The sequence below is a fragment of the Saccostrea echinata genome, unplaced genomic scaffold (genome assembly GCF_033153115.1).
Source record: "Saccostrea echinata isolate AGI-Se365-2 ecotype Australia unplaced genomic scaffold, CSIRO_AGI_Sech_v1 ptg000001l, whole genome shotgun sequence".
NCBI lineage: Eukaryota > Metazoa > Mollusca > Bivalvia > Ostreida > Ostreidae > Saccostrea > Saccostrea echinata.
Genome location: NW_026889750.1, coordinates 25,982,948 through 26,007,576, shown reverse-complemented (window position 1 = coordinate 26,007,576; position 24,629 = coordinate 25,982,948). Strand labels below are relative to the sequence as shown.

At 33.3% G+C, this 24,629-nt stretch overlaps 1 protein-coding gene across 1 annotated transcript; it reads left to right on the top strand.

Annotated features, from left to right (window-relative positions):
- The first annotated feature begins 5,600 nt into the window (after positions 1-5,600).
- On the top strand, positions 5,601-7,894 carry LOC133196226 (uncharacterized). The gene is made up of 4 exons (XM_061332142.1): positions 5,601-5,712; positions 7,108-7,167; positions 7,322-7,549; positions 7,629-7,894. Exons 1-4 carry the CDS (start codon positions 5,601-5,603, stop codon positions 7,892-7,894), a joined length of 666 nt encoding a protein of 221 aa, XP_061188126.1.
- Positions 7,895-24,629: the final 16,735 nt, after the last annotated feature.

The window sequence follows — 24,629 nt, the reverse complement described above, 5'->3', positions numbered from 1 at the left end:
CACACTGAACCATCTTGTGTCTAAAGAGTTGGGGGCAAGTTTTTTGACGTCTTAATAAACTTTCTGTTAAAATTGTTCGATGGTTAACATTTTTTGATACGTTTTTTGTTTCTTTTAAAGATGTTTACATTGTATATTTAATTTGATCACATAACAAATTGAGGTAAAATTCGCGGTAAAATTTAGTTTTACAATGAACTATGTTTAACTTTATCAGGGACATAAAATTACGATTATATTTAAGACACAAGTCCATGTCTGCTTGGTTGAATTAAATGAAGTCAGGATTCCAACAAAATTACGATTGGAAAAGAATATTTAAAACTAACAGTGACAAGTGACAGCTAATTGGAATTGCACGCCTAATTGGAATTGCACACATTATCCTGTGGAAAGGTAGAGATAGAAAGAATTAAGTCAGCAAATTGTCCAATTTAATATTTTAAATGCAAATTGAACAAAGACCAAAATTATTATATTTATAATATAAGAAATGTGTTATTATCAAATTAATTAAAAAATGTTTTGTATCTTCATTTAGAAAAGAAAATAATCTCATGTAAATACTGTTTTTTATCTTCTACTTTCTAACTACTACATGTATTTGGTTATATTAATAAATTATCTTAAAGGAACAATGCATTTTTTGTGCAGTTTGATTTCTTGGTGGAGACCCAACCATTTGTGAAGAGTTCAGAAGACTTCCAAGATGACTGCTGTTGTTCGTCAAATAATTTCAGCTGACAAATTTCCATTCTGAAACTCAAGAATGTGTTAGTCCTATACTAGGAATGCATTGTCAAGTTAGCTATCAACCCCATATCTTTCTCCAAACTTCTGTTTAATCATAATATATGTAGCTTAAAACATTTTTTATCATTACTTTTATAAATTTTATACAGTAGGAGATGACCAAACGAAGACATCTATAAATTTTTAAGCAGTGTGGATTTTTCTGTATCCAACATTATTGTTGCTATATAATAATTTAAACTGTAAATTTTATTGTTTTACTTTCATACTAGAATTTACAAATGTAATTAACCACAGTAGGATGACACATACATATAGTTAGGAGTTGTATCTTTTTATCCATATTTGAAATCCAAATAAATGATCAACAAAATTTTGTGTTTTCTTTCATTTTTCAACATTCTATAAAAAAAATTCTTACCATTTTTGGGTTTTATTTTTTATATGGTCTCGACTCGACAAATTTTGAACTTTTTATTTTATTTCATCCCCTCGACCCGACTTTTTCTTAAAAATTCCCGTTAAACAGAAAATAAAAAAAAAACTCTGGCCTAATGTCTACGTTGATCGGACATGTAAAAGGGTCATACAAATGCATGTTCTTGCTTTTAAACATTATGCTTTAAAAATGCCTGCGAACAAGGACTATTTTTTACATGATCTAAAAAAAAATAAATTGTGAAATTTTGTGCCGATGTAAAGAGTTATAGCATTTGCGTCAGAAGAAACCTGAAGCTTCCCCCTATTCAAATTAGGGGTGCTTTTTGTGCAAATGTATTCATCCAGTGACTTTTCATCCGATACACAGGTTTTTTGAGCGCTCCGTACTTCAATTTCTTTCCCTTAAGGTGACTTTAAGGTTTCTTCTATTGGAAGTATGCATTTGTGTACTTGTAACAAACAATTTATTTTTCTAAAGATATGATGAATCGGTGTTTTTCAAATAATGGACTATAAAATTAATGACAGTTTTAACTAAAAAAACCTTTCATATCTTCCAAGTCAATGAACGGAGCACTGATGTATATTTAGGAACAAGGGCAAATGTATAATATATACCCACAATAATTTGAATGTTAGAATTCTGTATTTATGAGACACAAGCAGTAAGTGCAAACTATATGCTACAGGACTTCAATATAAATTGATAGATACAGAAAAAAATCAAACAAAATCGATTGAAATTCTTAACACATCTTAATCATAAAGTTTTCTCCCAAAATTTTAATTACCCATTTGAAAAATGATCTGACCATCGATAGCTTTCAGACACTAGACACAATGTCGCATAGGTGTGCTCAAAGCGTGGAAATGAATAGATTTGAGTCACGTGTTCAGTGCTTTGTTATTCATGAGGTCAAAGACGGATTGAAATTTGTAAACAAGGTGCCTTTACTATGGAGACAAGAACCCGTGATTTTGCAACTTTTTGGAAAATAACAAATGAGCGCAAGACTGTTTCAATTTCTTTCATGAATGTAAATGACTAGTATAACTCTTTACTTTGACCGTATATACGACAACTTGAAACACCCATGCGCTCATATAAAAATGGGGGTGTGGCCTAAAGTCTATGAGAAATCGATGTAAACAACATACCCCTGCTATATTAATCACATAAATACCTAATTACAGTGCAAGGAAGTAAAAGTTTAAATTATTAAACTACAATGTTTGATGGAAAAATTGAGGCAAAAATATGTAGAAAATCTTCAATTTAATTTTTTGTAAATTATAGGGGGCCAGATTTGGACGTTTAAACGATTCATCCTTTCATCCAATCAGCCTTGTTTAGTTTTCAGTTTTGAACATAACTATTTTCTGAGGGTTTATTCACTTCAACAATAATAGGGAAACGATCACTCCCGAATAAATCGTCATGTACTGGCCAGTTAAAATCCAAGAGTAAAGAAGGATCTACTAAAGTGATATCTATAGAAGAATATGAACCATTACCCGGATGTAAGTAAGTGCTCGATCCGTCATTAAGTATACAAAGATTATATTGTGATACTGCATCTTCATTTTTTTTTTCCCGTTTATCTGTTATTTTGTCACTACCCCATAGCGGATTATGGGCATTAAGTCACCCACTATTGGAAATGGAGTAGGAAGTTGTTGTATTAATTCTGTAAGTTCTAAAGATTATAACTGATAATATTGGGGTACGTATACGGAACAAAGGGTAATTGTTTTATCGATAGAAAGGCGCACAGCTACTGCCTGAAGATTAGTTTTTAAAACCAGTTGGCTATAAATGTAATTAATATTGACTGCTATAGACGCATCACCAGATGCTCTTTCAGTCGGAGCATAATGGTAATACATACTATAATTTTTAATGCTAATCTTATCTGTTTCTTTCAAATGTATTTCTTGTAAACATAAAACTACCGGGCAATGGTCCTGAATTAGTAAAGATAATTCGTTAAAGTTGACTCTAAAACCTCGGCAATTCCATTGTATAAATGTAGGATGATTCATTTTTATTTGCTATGGGTAATGGGGGATATTCTCCCTTTATTTTTATTAGGTGACATACTTCGGACTTCCGAGGAAGAATTGCATGGTGTAACGTCGATTTCCTCGAAGACCCCAAATTTATTATAGAGAGCGACGGGATCTTGTGCCCCTTTGGGCAACCGATCGCTCGTCTACTTTTGTGCATTTTTGACTCCCAGACGATTTTGATGGACCCGCAGCTGCGGGCTTTGATGTAGCTATAGTTACAGATTTTGGCGCAGCTGCAGAAGCAGGTGTTGAAGTAGATTTATTATTGTCATTAGATGACAAAGAAACCTTAGATGTGGTTTGTTGAGAAATATTCTCACACACCTGAGTAGACATATCCTTCTTTGAGGATGCTTTTAAAACTGTTGAATATGATGGCAGATTAGGATTAGGTACACTATACATTTTGACCAATTTTTTCGCTTCTGGATACGGAATTCTTTTTTTCTGTTTTGACGTTTTGAATTTCCTTTTCTTTTTGCCATACTGGGCATTGTCTTGTTTTTTGTTTGTTTGTATGTTGTTTAACGTCCCTCTCGAGAATTTTTCACTCATATGGAGACGCCACCAATTGCCGGTGGAGAGCTGCAAATTTTGTACTATACTAGGCACTTACGGCCATTGAGCAGTAGGGGATCTTTTTCGTGCCAGCACCTACTGCGACACGGGACCTCAGTATATACGGTCTCATCCGAAGGACCGGTCTCCACGTCCCACAGTGGGATTCGAACCGGCGACGTAAGGATCAACTCCTTACTTCGCGACTCTAGAGCAGACGCTCTAACCACTGCGCCACGCGGGCGACGGCATTGTTTTGAAGAAGCCATGTGGTCTCCTTTGCAATTCTTACATTTAGGGTCTTTTTGACGGCCTTTGTCATCATGCTTCTCCTCACCACACCTGAAGCATGTATCAGCACTTTTGCAGTTTGATTGTCCGTGTCCAAATCTCTGACACTTAAAACAGCACAGTTGATTTGGAACAAACGTTTCAATTTTCATGATCTACAGGCCGACTTTAATGTTTGTTGGAAGAGTAGGTGTACAGAAAGTCAACAGATAAATGTTCGTCGGTTCAATGTTGTCATTACGCTTTTTAGTGAACCGTTTAACAGAGACCACACCTTGAGATTCCAATTCACATTGGATTTCCTGTTCCTGAATGTCATCAAGGTCATGATCTCTGTCGAACAGAATACCTTTGCTTTGATTGAGCCCAGAGTGTAATTTACAGGGATATTGGCTGAAGCGGTCAATGCCAACAAAGATGTAGACTGTTGGTTTTTTTAGTTAATTCAATTATAAGAGTTCCAGATTTTAACTTTTTAACAGATCTTGGAGTTCCAATTACTCCCTGTATTCCTTTCTGTATGAGAAAAGGCGACACCTTTGTAAGGGGCTTCGTTTGTTTTTCTGATAACTTTGCTTCAAGTGTGATGAAGCGGGGCCATTGTTCCACAACTGAAGTAATCATTCATAGAGGGTTCTAAACCTGATGGTAGTAGCCATGGTTTTATGAATAAAATTCAGAATCCTTGCTGTCCACCCGCCACAGAGCGCCAACAAGGGCGATGTCAAGTCAACCGGATATCCAGTAAGAATGACACCAAGAGGATACAAAGAAAGCACTACAAAAACCAACAACACTGTATATCCTAAGTGTCGGATCTACTAAATAGATATAAGGTCAAGGATGGAAATTTATATAAAGCACTACAAATGACCAACGACACAAACAATAAAAATTGTCAAATTGTCAAAGTGCACTTCACCAGAGTACACCCGAGAGACCTGACGCATTTCATAGAAGTGAACTTCACCAGAGTACACCCGAGAGACCGGACGCATTTCATAGCGGTCCGGATTTATTTCTTTACAACTGATTATAAAATTCAAATTCAACATGTAACATTGTAAATAAATTGTGTTTGGTAGTTTAGTAGTAGTGCTAGCCGTTTTTTTGTTTTTCTATTTCCTTTGCTTATATGACTTCATAACTTTTTTCCGATGACAAATAAGACGGACCATAACAATGTCGGACTATAACAGAGTCGGACCATAACAATGTCGGACTATAACAGAGTCGGACTACCGTATATATATTTATTAAATAAACGGAATAAATAAATGAATGAATACAATGATAGGTATATTTCTTCAAACAGGTTATAAGCGTAATTAATTGGGTCATTGTCAAAACATGGATAACTCTTAGATAAACAATTACCGCATGCATCCGACTGGCGGATACTTAAGAACGAGCATATTAATTATCAAAAAAGTTCTTTGATCTTCCGTGGAATTTGGGTTTTCAACTAAAATGCAATCATTTCGACCATGGATTCCATCAGCGACCGGTGTGTTGCGTGTACGAGAAAAGTATCTGCAAGACAACATGCACTGCTGTGTGATGGTTGCAATCGCTGGCATCACAGAATCTGTGATACAGGTAAGTGAAGATATGTTATATTATGTAATATATTATTTAAATTGAAAAACTGAAAAAAAAAATACCGATAAATATAAATAGTTAATTATCTGATTGATTAGAAAATTCCTGAAAATGTGTATTTATGACTAAGTATGTTATATATATATATATATATATATATATATATATATATATATATATATATATATATATATATATATATATATATACAAGAATATTGATGGAAGGGGAAGACATGCATGTATAGCATATGAAACATATTATTTTCTGTTGTACTCAATTTGGAATAATTATTTATGTATAGTTATATGCAGATGTAAACTTTTTAGAATGTTCTGTAGTTTTTCTTTAATTTAAACACCGTATTTTTGTGAAAAATACATAAAGAACAGCAGAGAGTGTCTTATAAATGTGTTGAAATTAAAATCAGGATATTTTAAAAATTGTTTTGCCAAAAGAATCTTAACTATTTGTTCAAATTGGCCTTAAAAGTACTATTTTGCTTTTTTTTCTGAATTAGAAAATTATGTGATAAGTCATTAAATATGAAATAGATTTTTTTTAAATATAGAAATATCTCCTTTGAAATAATTTTGGTATACAATATTACTTGTGTAAACCTATTAATTATATGTACAAAGTACAAATTGCTAGAATTAGACTATCTGCACATAATCTAAATGTTGAAACAGGTAGATATGTTAATGAAATTAGAAAAAAACAGATTATGTAAAATGTGCTCTTTGAATGTTATCGAAAAAGTATTATAAGAAATCCAGTGTTTGGAAATTAAGTCAACTTACAAGTGTAAAAAATATAAAGGAACTTTGTAACCTTGGAAAATATTAATATCAAGCTTCCACTAAAGAATGAAACATTTGTAAATTTTTTAAGTATTTTTAAGTATTTTATAATTACAGTTGCCCGTTAGAAAACACGTCCTACATAGTTTGCTTGCTATTTATTGATTATGCTCACTCTCATATTGTTATATTTTATAATATTGTATATATGTTTAGTTATTAATATAAGTAATCTGATGTGTCGTATGACGCAAAGAAATAAAAAACTTAAACTTGAAATATTGAAGGCTAGAAGGTGGTTCTCTGATGGTACATTTAAGATCCTCGCCAGACCATTCCAGCAGCTGTGGTCCATCCATGCATTTGTGTGCAGAGGAGACAGTTACAAACAAGTTCACTTGTCTTCTGTTTCATGTCTACATGTAGGAGGAAAAGCAGGGATTATGCTGCAGTAAGTTTTCCTAAATTGTTTGTATATTTAAAGAAAATGTTCTAGATTAAACATAAATAAATAATTTATTTTGTTTAAAATAATTACTGTCTAATGTAGTTTTTATCTTGAATTAATTTACTTTTATCTTAATTTCAGATATTAAAGAAGCTCAAGGTGTACCACAGGTGCAGTCCTTTGTGGTCGACTTTGAGAAAGGTATCAGAATTTTTAGCTTATGAATTTTAAACTATTGAAATATAGAGAATAATTATTAATATTAAATACATTTTAATTTATATCTTAAAATAGCAAAGGATTTTTTTAATTATGAAGAAGATTGTTTTCATTAATTATATTGAATTTTTTTTAGGTGCCTGGAAAGCCATCCGCGAGGAATTCCCCAACACACTTATCAAAGGATGTGCTTTTCACTTTGGCCAGGCAGTGTGGCGGAAAGTGCAGGAATTAGGACTGAGGACGACATATACCAAACGTGGTGCCGAATATCGGTACATCAGGTCTTTGATGGCACTGCCCTTTCTGCCCAGGATCTGGAGTATCTTCCAGAACAATGTCAGGACAAACAACGATGTAGAAGGTAAGCTAAATATGTGATGGTAATAATATAAGATAACACCCACATTAAAAAAAGATATTTTTGAATTTACATATTTCAGGTTGGCATGCCAGGATCAATGCAGACATCGGTAAAGCCAATGCCGCCTCCTACATCCTTGTGCCTGCTCTTCAGCGTGAGGCGCGATTGGTGGACTTGACTGTCCGACTTGTGTCAGAGGAACAGATCCTCCGTTGCCAACGTAGGAGGTACCAGGACCTCAGCTGCCGGCTTCACGAAGCTTGGGACCGTTATACCAACGGAGAGCTCACAGCATCCCAACTGTTGCGGGAGTGTGGTGGTGTATACGGCCCAAACAACGACTAGTTCTTTGGTGTTGTGCTTGTGATTGTGAAATGTGTAAATATGTGTTAACAAACAATGAATAGTTCTATAGTGTTGTGATTGTGACTCCAAAGTGTTGACTGTGTGATATTTACACCAGTGACAATTATTTGATACAGCTTTAAACGTTGACCATATAATGTGCTTGCTTTATTTATTTGGTTTCAAACTTTGTTTGCAATGAAAATAAATTAATTGAAACACACTTTTTTGTTAGTTTTTCTTCATTACAATTTGAGGCTTTAATAAGGTTTTAAATCTGCCTTTTCAATCAGTGCATAAATATATAAAATTCATGATAACTGCGGTACTACTCTTTTGCATGGCAAATTAATTACGTTTGGAAGTATATTTAACAATTAATTTTTACGTCATATTTCAGCAAAAAATATATCTTTTTGCCCTGCAAAAGAGCAGTACCGCAGTTATTGTGAAACGGTCTATAGTTCAAGTCAACAAACTATGCTGCAGCTTCACTACGAAATATACAGAGGCAATTCTGGTTAATGAGAACAATAACCAGGTACACAAACCTGCAACTCTGGCCTAACAAAATAAAATGAGAACAACATTGTTTAAGTAATATAAGGCCTATATAACAGTATAACGCATAAGAAATATACTATAGGGCAACATAACCTTTTATCAATTATCATATGCACCGTCCACTTACTAACGTACGTTATACTACAATTCAACATTTTTAAGGTCAGTATACCTTCATACTCTTTGGAAATCATAAAAAAAGTCTTCGAAATAAATATAACTTAATTAATTAGTAAAAATAATCCTATGGTCCGAGTTTGTTATAGTCCGACTTCCTTATAGTCCGACTTTGGGTAGTCCTAGTTTGTTATAGTCCGACATTGTTATGGTCCGACCTACCAGTAAATCCTTTTTTCTTTGACCTGAGGAAAATTTGACAATTTCTATTGTTCGTGTCGTTGGTCATTTTTAGTGCTTTATATATATATATATATATATATATATATATATATATATATATATATATATATAAAATTAACATGGAAACGTCGGCGTATTAGAAAATTGCAAAAAGATAATAAAAATAGGTTGCAAACACATCAATACTAAGGCATGTCAATAAAATCAGCTCGGCATGACCAGCCGATTGATCAAGTCGGGCCAATCTTGACCTCTCGTCTAGATGAATATGGGGCCAAAGTGGAGTGTTGGTTATGTCAGGTGCATTACTCCAGCACCTGCAGACCTCAGCCACCAGGATCCCCTTCTCCACCAACACGGGTCGCAACCCACGGCCAACAGGTTGCCCCCTTTAGTCGCCTCATACGACATGCAAGGGGGTGCCAGGGACCTATTCTAATCACCCCGGGTCCCCACGGGGGGGGGGGGGGGGGAGACATTTCGAAGTTACAGTACAAACAAAACCATACGAGCATGCAATAAACGAGGGTAATCAACTTCAAGCAAACTTGTTGCTAATCCCTTCCTCTCTCTGTGAACACAAACCAAGAGTATCTAAAGTTTTGGTAATTCCTGAGACGATGATGTCTAAATTTTGGAAGCGCGTGGGAATGTTCACTAAATGTCTTGTGATGATGACATCTTCGAAGAGACAAATTAAATTCTCTTGACTTTTAAGTTGTTTTAAAAATATATGTCAAAACAACTATTATAACTTCAAATACCTCTTAGATTATGCTACTGCTTCACTCAATGATTGATTGTATGTTGTTTAACGTCCCATTCGAGAATTTTTCAGTCATATGGAGACGTTACCATATACCGGTGAAGGGCTTCAAATTTTGACCTTTACTCGGCACTCAGGGCCATTGAACAGTGAGGGATCTTTATCGTGCCAACGCCTGCCGTGACATGGGGCCTCGGTTTTTAAGATCTCATCCGAAGGACCCGCAACTTTCACTTCAGCGTGCCGAGCGCATGGCGAAGGAATAGTTGCTACCCATTTTTCATCGACTTAGGTCAGTCGCGGCCGAGATTCGAACTCACGACCTCCCGATCTCGGAGCGAGCGCTCTACCGATTGAGCTACCGTGAACGGTGCTTCACTCAAAATGCGGCATCCAAACTAATTTACTCACAACGAGTCATTTTGATAAACTATGTGTCACTGATGCTAACTGTCATTCCTTAACTTCGGATTGTTCAAGCGTAATTTTTAGACTTTAAGAACTCACCCTACTAACCCTACCGACCTAAATTAATATTTATATAAAAAGTGTCATCAACGTTGTATTGTTAGCGGAAACTTTTACATTATTTTCCCCTGTAATGGGTATGTATATCTGAGGTGAGGTCAAGACGTGTTAATTTCTACCAATGATGGCAAAATGCTCCCTCATTATAACATTCTAAAGTATGTTGAAGGAGAAAATTCTTGTCACTGCGAGTGGAATTAGATATTATTGATGTTGTACATAATTCATTTATTGCCAGAAGCTGCTTTGAGATGTTCTATAGTTAATATGAATCGACTGCATTGCTGAGTCGAATCTAATCGGCCCAGATTGAAGCCTGTTTAATGCCTTCTACAAATGTTTGTCTTCTTTCTCAGCTGCCTTGACCGGTCGTTGTTCTTTTTGTTCTGATGTAAATAGAAAATTAAATTAAAATGGTTGCTATACAAATGACACAATATACAAATCCTTTCAATATTAAACATACTTGTAGAAAAACAAGCAAAGAAACTAAATGCACGGACGTATTAACATGTAAAATTTTAACGATTACTTTTCTATTCTCTATACTCTAACTTCTTATCGTCTTAAAGGATTGTGAAGGATAAGAAGTTAATATGGTGACTAGTAAATTTGAGAAGAAAATGTTGACTTCAGAAAAATTGGCCTTTTAGACTCGCAATAGCGTTAGAGATACTTGCTAAATATGTAAATGTAACATAAATATTATTTTGTAATTATGCCATTTTAAAAAAATGTTTGGTTGCCCTCTTCCGACCTACTGGCCAAAAATGGCCCGACTCAAAACTTTTTTTAACCTCGAGGAAGCAATTTTTATTATGCATTCTGGAAAATAGATTTTAAAAATTCAGCATTGAAATTTCCTGGGAGAAAAATTTCTCGCCTTTCTACCGACCCATTTTTTTCATCCCGACTCTGGAGAGGGCAAACAAACATTATTTTAAAGTTGGCCTTAGTGGATATTATAAAGAACGTAAAATTTTCCCATGAAAGTTGGACATACTACATGTAGGAGAGTATAACATTGGATCAGAATTTCACTTTCATATAATTTCACTAAGCACGGCTTATTAGATAAAATGGAAAATGTTTTGCCGCTTGAATTTAGATTTCACATTTATTTCAGCAATAAAAAAAAATCTATATTTCATTAAGAACAATCAGCATTTGAAACTAAGATCATAAAGTATATGTTTCAGCACTAACAGATCCCTGTTTATTTTAAGAAAGTTAAGAGAACGAAGACAGAATGCCATGATGTAATTTTAACTTGTCCAAAACATGAACAGGGAACGGAATAAATGCTAAATAAAGATGACTTAGCTTTTTTATCCCAATGTCGATTAAAAAATGGTATTAATTTAATCATATAAATTAAATGGATGTAATCCGATTGCGATGACGAAAAAATGACGGCATCATATTAATCATGACAGTTTTCAATTGATAATTTTTTATTACGTAAGAATGACTAGGCTTTCTTCGTATATGTTGATTATCATCCTATTTTTCCTCTTTTATGGGAGAATCTCAATTTTACAGTCATTTTCCATTCATTCAGAATTTGAGATACAACTTTCAGATATCTCGCAGCTATTTCTTACTAGAAATTAATGTGGTATATAATATTGTCATGTACAGCTTTGGTGCAAATAACAAGATTTTTTTCCAATAATTACTTGATTAAGTGACATCCCCCCTTATTTTAACATTATTGTCGTCTTATAAGGCATCCGAAAATTAAGTATCCTTTTAGCTTCTCAAATACCGTGATAAAAGTCCATAAAAAGAAGAGGAAAGTATTATAAAATGGAAACTCATTTTTGGGGAAACGCTAGCTCAAGGTTATTTACGGTGTTATCTCACCTGACATCCAAACATATATCACCGTGACTGAAGGGGATTCAGTCACGTAGTATATAATATATCTTATATTTCTATGCAGTGACAAATCCAAATTGGGTTAGTTATTTTCAAGGTGATGTTTTAATTTTCTTTCGATCTGTCTGTTGACAGGGCTCTTGTCTGGTCTCAGGATGTATAAGAAAATTTTCCTTGATCAAGCTTAATTTAGATTAATATTTTTTTTGCTGAAATTTTGAGGGCTAGGATTTTTAAAAGCTTTAGCTTGAAAGCTTTTTCAACCTTTCTCGAAATGTATTGAAATGCGATCCAAGAGATGGCTATTTATATCTTTTTAAGTTTAATGTTCTTCAAGAAATTGTTTCTGAAAATAAAAAGATTTCTATCTGTCTGTTCACTTTAGAAGAATACAAAGTAATGCATATTAGCGGTAACAAATCAAATTGTTTTTTAAAGCTGCATCTTTGTACATGTACCTGTTTTTATGTCCCCGTTATCGAAGATTCGGGGGCATATGGTTCCTGCAAAAACTTTAACCTTGCCAATAGCTTTTGATTGGTTGAAGATATGGCTTTCATATTTCACATTTGTACATGTATTCTTTAATTAATTGTGTAAAAATTTTATTTCGTATCAACTTATATGATCTTTTGACCCACTTTTGCAAAATTTTACCAAACTTAAACCTTTGCCAAAACTTTACGTGTTTTGGAATTAATCTAAACTCGAACCTGTTGTACCGTCACGGTAGCTCAGTCGGTAGAGCGCTCGCTCCGTGATCGGAAGGTCGTTTGTTCGAATCACGGCCGCGACTGACCTAAGTCGACAAAAAATAGGTAGCAACTGTTCCTTCGCCAAGCGCTTGGCACTTTGAAGTGAAAGTTGCGGGTCTTTCGGATGAGACCTTAAGAAGCGAGGCCCTGCGTCACGGTTGGCGTTGGCACGATAAAGAACCCTCACTACTGAGTGCCGAGTAAAGGTCTAAATTTGAAGCCGTATGGTGACGTCTCTATATGAACGAAAAATTCTCGAACGGGACGTTAAACAACATACAATCAATCAATCGAACCTGTTATAGATACCCTAAAGGTATGCCCTGGCCTGTGGAGAGCCGTTATATATATTTTATATTCGGATAAAATGATATCTCTTTAATTACAAGCAATATCTAAGGTGATATCTATTACCTCTAGGAGATATTTTTCCACAAAAAGATATCTTAAGGTTCAATATATCTTCATGTTTAAGAGATATCTCTCCAAGAAAAAAATATCTTTGTTTCTATTAGAGATATCTCTTTTGCTAAGAGAGAAACATGAATATCCTTAAAAATAAAGGTATCTTTGATGTCATAGGGTCGCAAAGATATTGATCAAAAGTAATATCTCGTTCAGCTAGTCTGCCAAGTAAAAAGAAAAAAGAACACATGTAGCAAAGACAAAAATACAAAAAAAAAACACTTTTATTTTCGATTTATCTTTAGAAGTTATTCTCAAAAATAATTTCAAAAATGGTTTTTAATCAATTTGTTTTATATAAAAAAAATCTAGCGTATAGCAAAGTTATACCGCGGGGTATAAGATTTGCTATCAACCACTCAAAAAATTCTTAATGCAACTTTCACAGCAAGTTTTGATTTCCAGCAATATGATTGCTTGACGACTTCTCCAAAATTGAACAGTTCTACAAAGATGTACCCCGGAGCATAGAATGTGCTATCCAGCCCCTCGGAAATTTTAATATACATAAGTATAATAAACTGCTAATCCACAGGCTGTAAGTAGGATAGCTCTTTCATCAAATCATTGACAGAAACTATAATTCCTCGCGGGAAAGAGTTCCCGTTAAGGGTTTGATAAAATTGCTATCCCACTCACAGCTAGGGGATACAGTGTAAGTGTATATTATGGTGTAATTGTCTTATAGTGATGTCCAGGGGTATCATTGGGGAAGGCGACATTCGTTTATTGCCTTACCTTTTTTAGAACCATGTTTAGTGTCCAATTGTATTCTAAATTTCACAATAACTAGTGTAATATAATAATTTTTCCTGAGATCAAAAAATTAAATTGAGTTTGTATGCTTTGTCTTCTGTGTGTTGGTGAAGTTGTCTAACAGCCCACAACTTTATATTTCCAAAGCAGCTGAATTATATCAGATAGGGACGGATCCTTATTTGATTAATTACCTCAAACACTTGATATTAAATATACTTTACCCCAATTTGGTCTACTTGTTAAAATGGCAGTCATCTCAAAGGTTCATAAAATACAGACTGAACTAAATCATTTGTAGACAGGCTCATGGTGGTATTCTTAAAAGTAGCGGGCCTACTAAAAGTCGAAAACATGGGGAAAAAAATTTTCGGAGACTCCAGGGGAAAAACAAATTTTCAGACTCCAGATTCATGTGTAAAGAAAAAAAAAAAGAAGAAAAAGTTTCTCTTGCTCCTGTGTTCTGCGGGTCTGATAAACACGTTCGATATCATGTGAAATGTTGACATGCATTATCTGAGTATTTCCAAGTATCCATATTTCTTTCAAGTTACTAGAATGTTGATGGAAGTGCAGCTATTTCATATAAGATCTCATATTTTAAGATCCAATTTACATCCAAGTAAGAAGGTCACACCCACGGTCAATGAAACTCGACAGACAGTCTAGAACCTCCATAACATCTGTCGTCTTGATGTCTAACGCAAGAAACAGGAAATATGTATGTTTGATTAAAAAGACCTACATATCTTGGTAGCATGGAAAAGGGATGTATTTCAATATAAAGAAAACTTCAAGAAAATTTTTTGACTTGCATCGTTTTTTTTTTTTTGGGGGGTTTTTTTTTGGGGTTTTTTTTTGGTTTTTTTTTTTTGCATTACTAGAAATTAAATTATGAACTTCATACAGTGGTCATGAATCCATGCATCATTTATGTTTGTATTTTTTCTATACATGTAAAATTTTACTGGCTTAGATACATTCTTATTCAAGCAGTAACAATATTTGTTGTAAAAATGAAAAAAACACCTGAAGATTTCGTAAATTAATTGAATATAATTCCACGAAACATTTCTTCATTGTGCCTTCATATGTCGACACAAGAATTTTTTCCAGATATAAATGACAAGATAAGTACTTGAGAAGATTTCTGTAATGAAGACAAACTTAAATTATTCTCTCTTAGATCGAGGCAGAGGAAACTGAATTGTATCCTTGATCTTGTTTGTGAACGTGACTTCCATTAATGATAATATGACGTTTACCTCCTTTTTCATAAATTTCCGTCGAACATTTCGGACTTTTCTGGCTAAGATGTTGCAATCGTAAAGAAAGATACATTGTTAATAGTACGATTAACGTCTCCATATGAGTGAAAAATTCTCGAGAGGGACGTTAAACAATAAACAAACAAAACTGAAGTGTATTCAATACCTAGTGAAACATCATCTTCCAACCTAAATGGTTTTCGGAAATATATGAAAACTGCATGAATTGCAAAACAAAAAATGAAATGTGAAAATAACGAACAGTGATCATTTTGAGAAATCCATTTAAACAGAATAAATTATGAGCAGAGCCAACACAGATCTTTGAAAACAAAGGTGGGATTAGGTGTCATAGAGGAGTAAGGAACCCGAAAACAGAAAAAAATCGTAGACAATTCAGTGTGAAAATAATGGCCTTATATTCTTTTTTAAGAAATACATTAGTCAATCGACATTCGACTGCGTATATTACTGTATACAGGGAAATTCCCCCTCCTTTATTTTCGCCCTTTCGCTTTTGTCGCAAGTGGGCAAATTTATAACGGGGCGAATTCAAAGTGAATTTAAAAAGGGGCAAAATTGTTTGCAATTGTGAAGGAGGGAAAGTAACATTGTATATTATCATTCAAATTCCAACTATTTGATGGTTCTCCTATTTGTCTAATACTATAGCAATTTAATGCATCCACGTCAAACAAAAATCTACAAAATAATAAAGGACCCAGTACATCATATACGTCAAAAGAGGATTGCATATATTTAAATAATAAGTCTCTTTCACATTAAGCTGATTCATGTTAATATGACAAAATGTAGAAGACTGACGCAAATTGTTGTTCGTAGAACAAATCACAGGGAAAAGATTACAATGCTGTTACTGAAGAGAACTCGCATTCACAAGCATGAATCCAATTTCAATTGTTGGTTTCTCTTTCTAGTATTTTCTTACCTGCTCATTAATAATGAGCTCTCATTAAGGTAGCCTGCAGTATTATCAAAAGCCTCTGTTGTAGTAGACAGACATACCTGTACGTTCATTAAGCCCTATTTCAGAATCCTTTTATATATATACATGTAATTGGAATAAGGGTCTGAATCCCTTTACTTACCAATTAATATTGCGTTTTTGAATTCGTTATCCTAAGTTTTTGGGGAAAATAATGTTTTGTTGTAAATTGTGTACAATTATCAAACCTTTTGTATAATTTTATGTTTCTTTGTTTCCTTTAGGAAAAATTATTGGTTTTGAACACCAAAATACACAGTAATAATAAACACCAGTATGGTGATTTTCAAAATACGATATTTCTGGAACCTGTTGTACTAGTATAACGACAATATTGCAACATGATTGAACGCATACCTTATTTATAAGGTTAATGTCCATTCGAGAGTTTTTCACTCATATTAAGACGCAACCACTTAACGGTGGAGGGCTGCAAATTTCGATCTGTACTCTGCAGCTACAGCCTTTAATTGAGTAGTGAGGGATCTTGTTTTCAAAACCTATGTGGTATTTTAGTTCTAGTAATTTTAATTTATTTATAGTACAGTTTGTAAATGACGAGTGTTATTGCAAGATATCACAGATCACTTCCATTTTAATTTCATGCTAATAAACATTGATATATACATGCAGAGGATGAGTTTAAGGGATATTTGATTTCTCTCAGCATGTATTTTATTCTAATTTCAAAGGATCGCGTATTGACTAATTAGAATTTCATAGATTTCAAATTTCTTTGAATGGTATTAAAAAACTTGAAAGTTGTTGTAAGAAAATATTTCAATTTCAAGCTTCACGTTAATACTCGTACTTATAAAAAAAAAGGTTAATTTCAAGAATTTATTCTTGGCTTAGGAACAGACATCCTGTAAAGTATTCATTGAAATTTTTTTTAAGTTAGGCACATTTTGCTTACATGATTAACATGAATTGTTATCAACTGCAGAGATCTAAAAGGCACGAATGAAATTAATTGAGAGGGTACGTTGTATAAGGGTATTATATTTCCATTCATTATGGAACATTCAATGTGAAAGAAAACAAAAACTGCAATGATTACCATTGTGCTATAATCGTATTCTCTCTTTCTTTTTTAATGTAAAATCGAACGAAGCATTTTATTCTTATATTGACAGTTTATTAGTAACTACTGCGTTCAACGAACTTCATTAATGTTTTATGTTCCAAATCTTTGCCAGATTATAATACCACGGTTATCATTACCGTTATAGAAAATCGAAAAACTCAAAAAGACAAGTCTACAAGACAGAAAAGTAAATTACAATAATATTGCGTATCAATCCAGAGTTACAAATTAATATAATCCTCGATACTGATTTACAAAACATTCATGTTATATATTTTTAGGTCACCTAAGTCACTCAGGTGACCTATTGCTATCTGTTTTCGTGCGTCATCAGTCGTCCGTCGGTCGTAAACTTTTGAACATTTTCAGCTTCTTCTCTTGAACCACTGATCCAATTTCAACCAATTTTGGCATATAGCACCAATGGGTAAAGAGGTACAAAAATTGTGAATTTCATGGTCCCTGCCCCCCTGGGGCCTGAGGGGTGGGGCTAAAACGATCAAAATTAGTGCTATCTTTAAAAATCTTCTTCTTTACTCCTGGACATCAAGCAGTCAAACTGTTGGTATGACTGTAATAAGCATTGAGCCTTCTGCCAAAATTGTGAAATTCATAGCCCCAGGGTCAAGGGTTCTGGTGCTAGGGTGGGGCTATATAGATCATATAGTGAAAGTGCATTATTTCTTTGGAAATCTTCTTCTCTACTCCTGGGTATTATTTAAACAAATTAAATACATAGTTATGATAAGCAAGGATGCCTCTTCCAAAATTTTGAAATTCATGGCCCAAGGATCAGGGGTTCTGGTGTTAGGGTGGGGCTATATAGATCCTATAGTGAAGGTGAATTATTTCTTTGAAAATCTTCTTCTCTGCCCCTGGGTATTATTTAAAATTAAGTACATTGTTATGATACGCAAGGCTGCTTCTTCCAAATATTGTGAATTTCATGGCCCCAGGGTCAAGGGTTCTGGTGAAAAGGGGGGGGTCATTTGATTATATAGTGAAAAAGCAAAATTTCTTTGAAAATATTCTTTTCTGCTCCTGGTTAAAAAAGCAAAGAAGCTAAGTGTACAGTTATGATGAGCAAGAGTGCTTCTTCCAGAGTAGTGAATTGCATGACCCCTGGGTCAGATGTGCTGGTGTAGGGGTGGGGCTCTTGATAATATAGTGAAAATGCATTAATTCTATTAAATAATCCTGTCTACTCTTAGTGTTAAGCAGATAAACAAAGTGATTACTTATGATGAGCAAACTTCTGATCCCAGGATGAGAGGATCTGGTGTTTCTCGCTGGGGAGGGGGGAGGGGGGCTCTATTGATAATATAGTGAATCTGTAATAAAAATGCATTATTTCTTTAAAAATCTTTTCTGCACCTAGGCATATCAGAGGCAAAAAGAGTAAAAGTTTTAATAAAGAAGGGTATTTTCACCAGATTTTTGAACATTTGGACCATTTGGTCAAGTGTTCTGGTCCTGGCCAGGGCTCTATTAATTTGTATTCTACTGAGAGGAGTTATTCCTCTTTGCCATTTACTTTTGATAATTAATCACAGTAAATAGGTTTATAGAATAAGAGAATTATGCAAGAATTTTTATTGTATAATACAAAAAGTACTTTGATTCGTAGTTTTAATGATTAGGTATACTTGTAAGTAATAGATAAATAAAAATGAGACAAAAATAACTTGCCTTTTTAAATGTTCATCAAAGACCAAGAGAAGCCAATGTAAGAGATTTCAACAAGGAATTAAAATAGTACAGAAGCACTGATAGTTTGCTAATATACTGTATGGTGATAGTGATAAATGGGGAACAGATTAGAATCTAATTTATGAACTGTTAATGAATACTAGACTAATTATTTTGTTGATCCTGATCACCCTATTTTTCTTGCTTTTGGGCAACAAATCTTCACCTTTCAGTTCATTTTATACTCTATGGATCCTCTAAATTGTTGTATTATACTCAGGTGACCGTTAAGGCGCTTGGGCCTCTTGTTACTGATGTGATCACAAAGTGTATCTTGGCTTATATAAAGCAATATTGATCATTTTGAGGAAAAAAAATTACGAAGCTTCCAACTAGAATAGTGCTTTTTGAACTGCCAATACAGTAAATTGTATAGTTGTTCATTATACGACATCAAATAAATTGTAACGTAATATTCATAAAAGTGTTGAAGTGTTTTTGTGATAGCCATTGCTAAGCAATTCAGTAAAATATACAGCAGAGGTCTTATAAAATCTTACTGGGTATTAACAGTGAATATAATGACATCGTTGTGTAAAAACAAAACGTGACACACGCACCTGTCTAGACTTTCTACGCCATTGCAAAACCGATAACTGGATTTTATTAGTATACAATGTGTAACAGGTCCTGTGTAATACAAGTAAACTCAGGAGGAGAGATTATTAAACATGTTTTACATTTTATGTGGTTTCACGATATCTTGGTTTGATGTTCTTCCAGTCACAAAAGGATTTTATGGTAGTCAAGCAAATAAATGCATCATCTTGTATATATGCATTAAAGCTGGCAAAGTCAGATTACATAGTAAATGTTGTATACCACTTTCTAGTGTTTCTCAGCATAAAACATTAACAGCATTTGCTAACGGTCGATGTTTTCTGGTCTTTTCATCAAAATAAATTATCAGTATTTTGAATTTTGAAGGTAACCAATACTGAACGCAAACACAACAATAAAATCCTATCAACTTTATTTCCTTGACAGAAAATCAAGAAAAATGTCTGTTACATGTAGCAGGCAGAAGTGTCGAACCCTCTGTTACTGGATTGTTTCAAGAGCAACGTTAACAGATTTCATTGCAAGCTTCAATATATATATATATATATATATATATATATATATATATATATATATATATATATATATATATATATATATATATATATATATATATATATATGATTAACGACAAATATTCAAAATATACGAAATCTGAATTATGTATTATCCATTTATTACAAAAAAAGTGTAAAACCGAGTCTTTGATAATGAATTATCTTAAAATCTTTTGACATTTACTATACTTTTATGCAGTAAAGAATTATTTTACCAATCTTTACAATTCTGTATTTTGCGTTGTTTAGTGAACGCCTTCAAGCTAAAATTTATAAATTTTTTGATGTCACACATATTCATAATCTTTTTAACATCACTGTCAAGCATTTAAAATTCACATTACAATAATGTTTCACAACCTGACTTCGAGCTGTTTAGAGCATTTTGTTTATATTCATGAACACGTAATGATACAAAGCAGGAAACGGGACAACTCTAACATCAAATGTGCGAAATATCTACGAATAAAGACAAGATCGAATGTTTCAGAAATTTCTGCGTTGTCGTGTAACCTTCAATTGATTTGTATGTCAATAAAAGTAGAAGAATGTGACACTTTGTATACATTAACAGAACTGCTTAATACAAAGATTTCTAAATTTTATCTACTAACACCTGCATATGGTGTTTATGTCTCCCAACTTTTTCGATACTCAAGAGCATGCTCTGAATACAATTCAATTTTTAAACCAAGGTAGTCTACTCAAAAATAAGTTGATGTTACAAGGATTAAACAACCTCATTTAAAATTAGTATTTCGTAAATTCTATGGTCATTCTGATGACCTTGTTAGCTAGCAAATAAATTTTTATACAACCTATCATTGGGTAGTATTTTGACTGACATATTTCATTCCAATTGTTAGGCCTTCGTGTTTATTTTGACTACAGAATATTCCTTCACCTGATAAATACAAGGGACTCACGGAGGGCTTGACTGGTCAACAGGAATGCTTACTCCTACTAAAGGCACTTGGTCCCACCTTTGGAATTTCCGGGTGTCTGTGTTTCTTGCCCCTGTTCACAGATTTGTATTGTTCATATTTGTTTTAAATCGATTACCGTTTGTTATCTTTACAGGAATATATTATATTAATGGCCATTTTTTCTTTTACAAAAAATGCCTTAATATTGGATTGAACGTAAGAAATATCTAAGAATTTTAGCATATTAATTTTAAATTTTTTCCAATAGTTCTCAATATAACTAACTATTACTACGTCTTGGTCATCTTTCCTTCATCTTTGTGTCAAGATTGATTAGAAATGCCAGTTTGGAGTCCCGTAGTTCAAAAATATTGACAGCTTCGGATAAGTAGCCAAAATAAATATACAGGAATTAAAAAATGCTTGTACCTTTCAAAGTTTGGCATAGAAGGCTGCATGTATTCAAGGCATCCATTTGAAATCACAACTTCCTGAAAAAATATTGCTGTATGAGCACATACAAAATGTTACAATTGTTTCAATTTATTCTGACAATTTCTGGTATTGGACATAAAAAGTTAGACCATTTATGTGCACACAATATGACTCAAACAGAAACACATCAACACTACAAGGTTAATGTGTACGCATGATTATCCAAATGTCTTCTAAGAGATCAAAAAAGTATTAATTGTGATGTAAGATTGATTTTTTGGTTTCGTCTTTATTCTTTGACAGTTCTTATTAATAAGTAGATATTCCACGACTTTAATCTGTGTCCTGTAACCATTTACGTTGAGAAAATTATTTCCAAGGTTTAGAGGTGCTCGTTGTTGTATCATTGTCTCAAACTTCTAGTTCTGTGGAATGATTATATTGTTTTGAGCTTCAACTTTTTGATTCCGAGGGAACCCGTTTTCTCACGAATTTACAAATTCATTAGATATTTATGTATCGTCTATAAATGCTACGGAGCCCTTCACCCACGAAATTTTGCCAAAACATCATTGAACTTTAGATAATCAAAATCAAAAACAAATTGGGCAGATTTAAGTTTGAAAGCTAAATATATTATAAGTACATGTACATGATACAGGGGAAAATAGTATAGAAAAGTGAAAAGGCCATCAAATTAACTTTTCTATCGATACACAGATAGCCTTCTTTTAAACGTGGCTTTATTTCAAGAATTGAAGGAGTGATTTTATAACTTTTTTCTTTCCATTAACCAATAATGCAATTCAAAATGCATAAAGAAAATAATAGCAGGTTCTTTTAATTAATTATAAATCCTTAAAATTTGAACCAGGTAAAGAAAATTGCGTCTTTTCCTTCTGCAAGGTAAAAATCTTTTAACTATGGAATTCAATTTTTAAAGAAAAAAAAGTATATAGTGCAGTTACATGTATCTGTGAAAATACTTACATTGAGAGATAATGATCAATGGCAGCTTACAATTGTACTCCACTTCCGGGTTTCAAACATAATGTGTCATCTCCCTCGTGAGATGACAATGAGTGTAGTGAAAGATAAGACTGATTTAGTATTAATGACAAAAAATTAACATTCGATCACTTATTTTTGTGTATTCCAATATTGTCTTGATCAGATACCTCATTATCATGCAGATTAGCTAATTCTATACCTCAATGGTATCCCCAAAACAAAATGATTTAAACAATCAGGTAAACAAGTTTGTCTAAAATCATTATCTGTTCTTAGTTCTCTAAATAGCCTATAGTACAGTTAAGGAATCGTCTAATTCTGATATTTAGATAACGCTAGGTAATGTTTGATCCTGTGTTGCTCGATTTTCGAATCGATATAGTAAATTTGCTTTTTTTTTGTTATCCGTCTTTCGAGCGACAGTTTCTGGTGTGTGAACTTCTTGCGATTGACAGCTGAAGTATCTACATTATTTGACGAGCAAATTACGTTATAGCCTTTGAAATCATGAACCATCATAGGGCATCTGTCTCTATTAATTTCGCTCTTTTCTGATTTATGCGAAATAGGATTTCAATCATTTTAATCTTCCAATTAAAAATCCAGCCCTTTGACTAAATGTGTTTTACTTTGCTCTTAATAAAAATGTACGAAGTTCATTAAACTTTGTCCTCATATATACCTTTCCTTCCTAAAACATAAAGATTGTCCGCTATTTTAAAATAATTCTGTGTTTTATTCGTAAATCCTTTTCCAGTCATGAAAAGTAGCTAAACTGCTGTGAATTAATTTGTCCCTACGGAACATCTACTTGAAACTTTCCAAGAGAACTGATAAGAACAAATTTTATGCATGGTATAACAATTTCCATATAGTACGTTCCGGTGCTATGATGCCAGAGTAAATCTTTACGTAAGTATCAAATTAAATTATATATTCAAACAAAACAATAATTCAGGGACGTAACCATTTTTGTGATGAAAAGCTTAAATTAACCACGTTCACCTAACAGCGCAGACATCTAATGAAAATGTGATCATGTGCATGTGATTTGCGAGTAAGCAATTTGAACTATTTCCAAAGGCCGAATGACCTGTTATGTATCACCAAGGACCTTGGGGGACTCTATTTGAAGTAGCATTACTATTCAACTTAGATTAAGTAGCTTTATATTTTTATTATGCCCCGGAAGATCGCTCGCATTCTGTTTTTTTTCTTTTTCATTTTTTTTGTATTGAATAGTAATAAAATTTGGCATGCATATTCAACTATTGATGCTTTTTCAAATCTATTCAGATAAAAAACTCTGGGTTCGTCTGTTTGTCCGTGATTGATATATATAGATGAGTGCTCAATCGGGATTGGAATTCCTTCAGCAGATGGATAATACATGTCTATGCATTGTGCACGAATTTTACATAACATTATAGGCCTATAGTTTGTGCTTATACCTTGTGAGGTTTCGTTAGGAAAAGAATTGAAGCAATTGACAATCGTTAAAAATCTTGCGGATGGCACAACACCATCGTATATGTAGTATTGTTCATGCTAAATTTTAAGTCCATATATGTCATTATTAAATAATAACTTATCCTTTTCTTAACAAAAGTTGCATACCTAAAAAAAAGTGTAGGTCGCAAGGTTGCATTACTTTATGCGATATTTGCGAAATAAACATTACCGCAACAAAATAAAAAACGTTTAACACTACCTCGACATTTGCATGTTTACACTACCGCGGCAATTCATTGGTTTTGACTAATAATAATAATAATAATTTCAATTAAAAACCTCTTGTCCACTGAAATATCATACAATAAAACATATAGTATCATGACCAGGAATAATTGTTTACATCTCAACTTGGTCACATTCGGGGGCAACACATTTTGTTTCATTTCAAGTAGTGGTATTTTGGGGGATCTGCGAACTCTTCAGACTTCAGTCAGTGTCGTAATCAATAATTTGACGTTAAATGTAAGTAATCGTGATAACGGATGAAAATTTTGTTGAAAATTTGAATGTATTTGATTCATTATATATATAAATAAATTTTATTT

Bases quoted from the DNA above. Each gene is read 5' to 3' on its own strand.
- LOC133196226 (XM_061332142.1), top strand. From the start codon at position 5,601: ATGGATTCCATCAGCGACCGGTGTGTTGCGTGTACGAGAAAAGTATCT. The intron at 5,713-7,107 runs GTAAGTGAAGAT...TCTTAATTTCAG, and splicing joins TCACAGAATCTGTGATACAG to ATATTAAAGAAGCTCAAGGT. The intron at 7,550-7,628 runs GTAAGCTAAATA...TACATATTTCAG, and splicing joins GACAAACAACGATGTAGAAG to GTTGGCATGCCAGGATCAAT.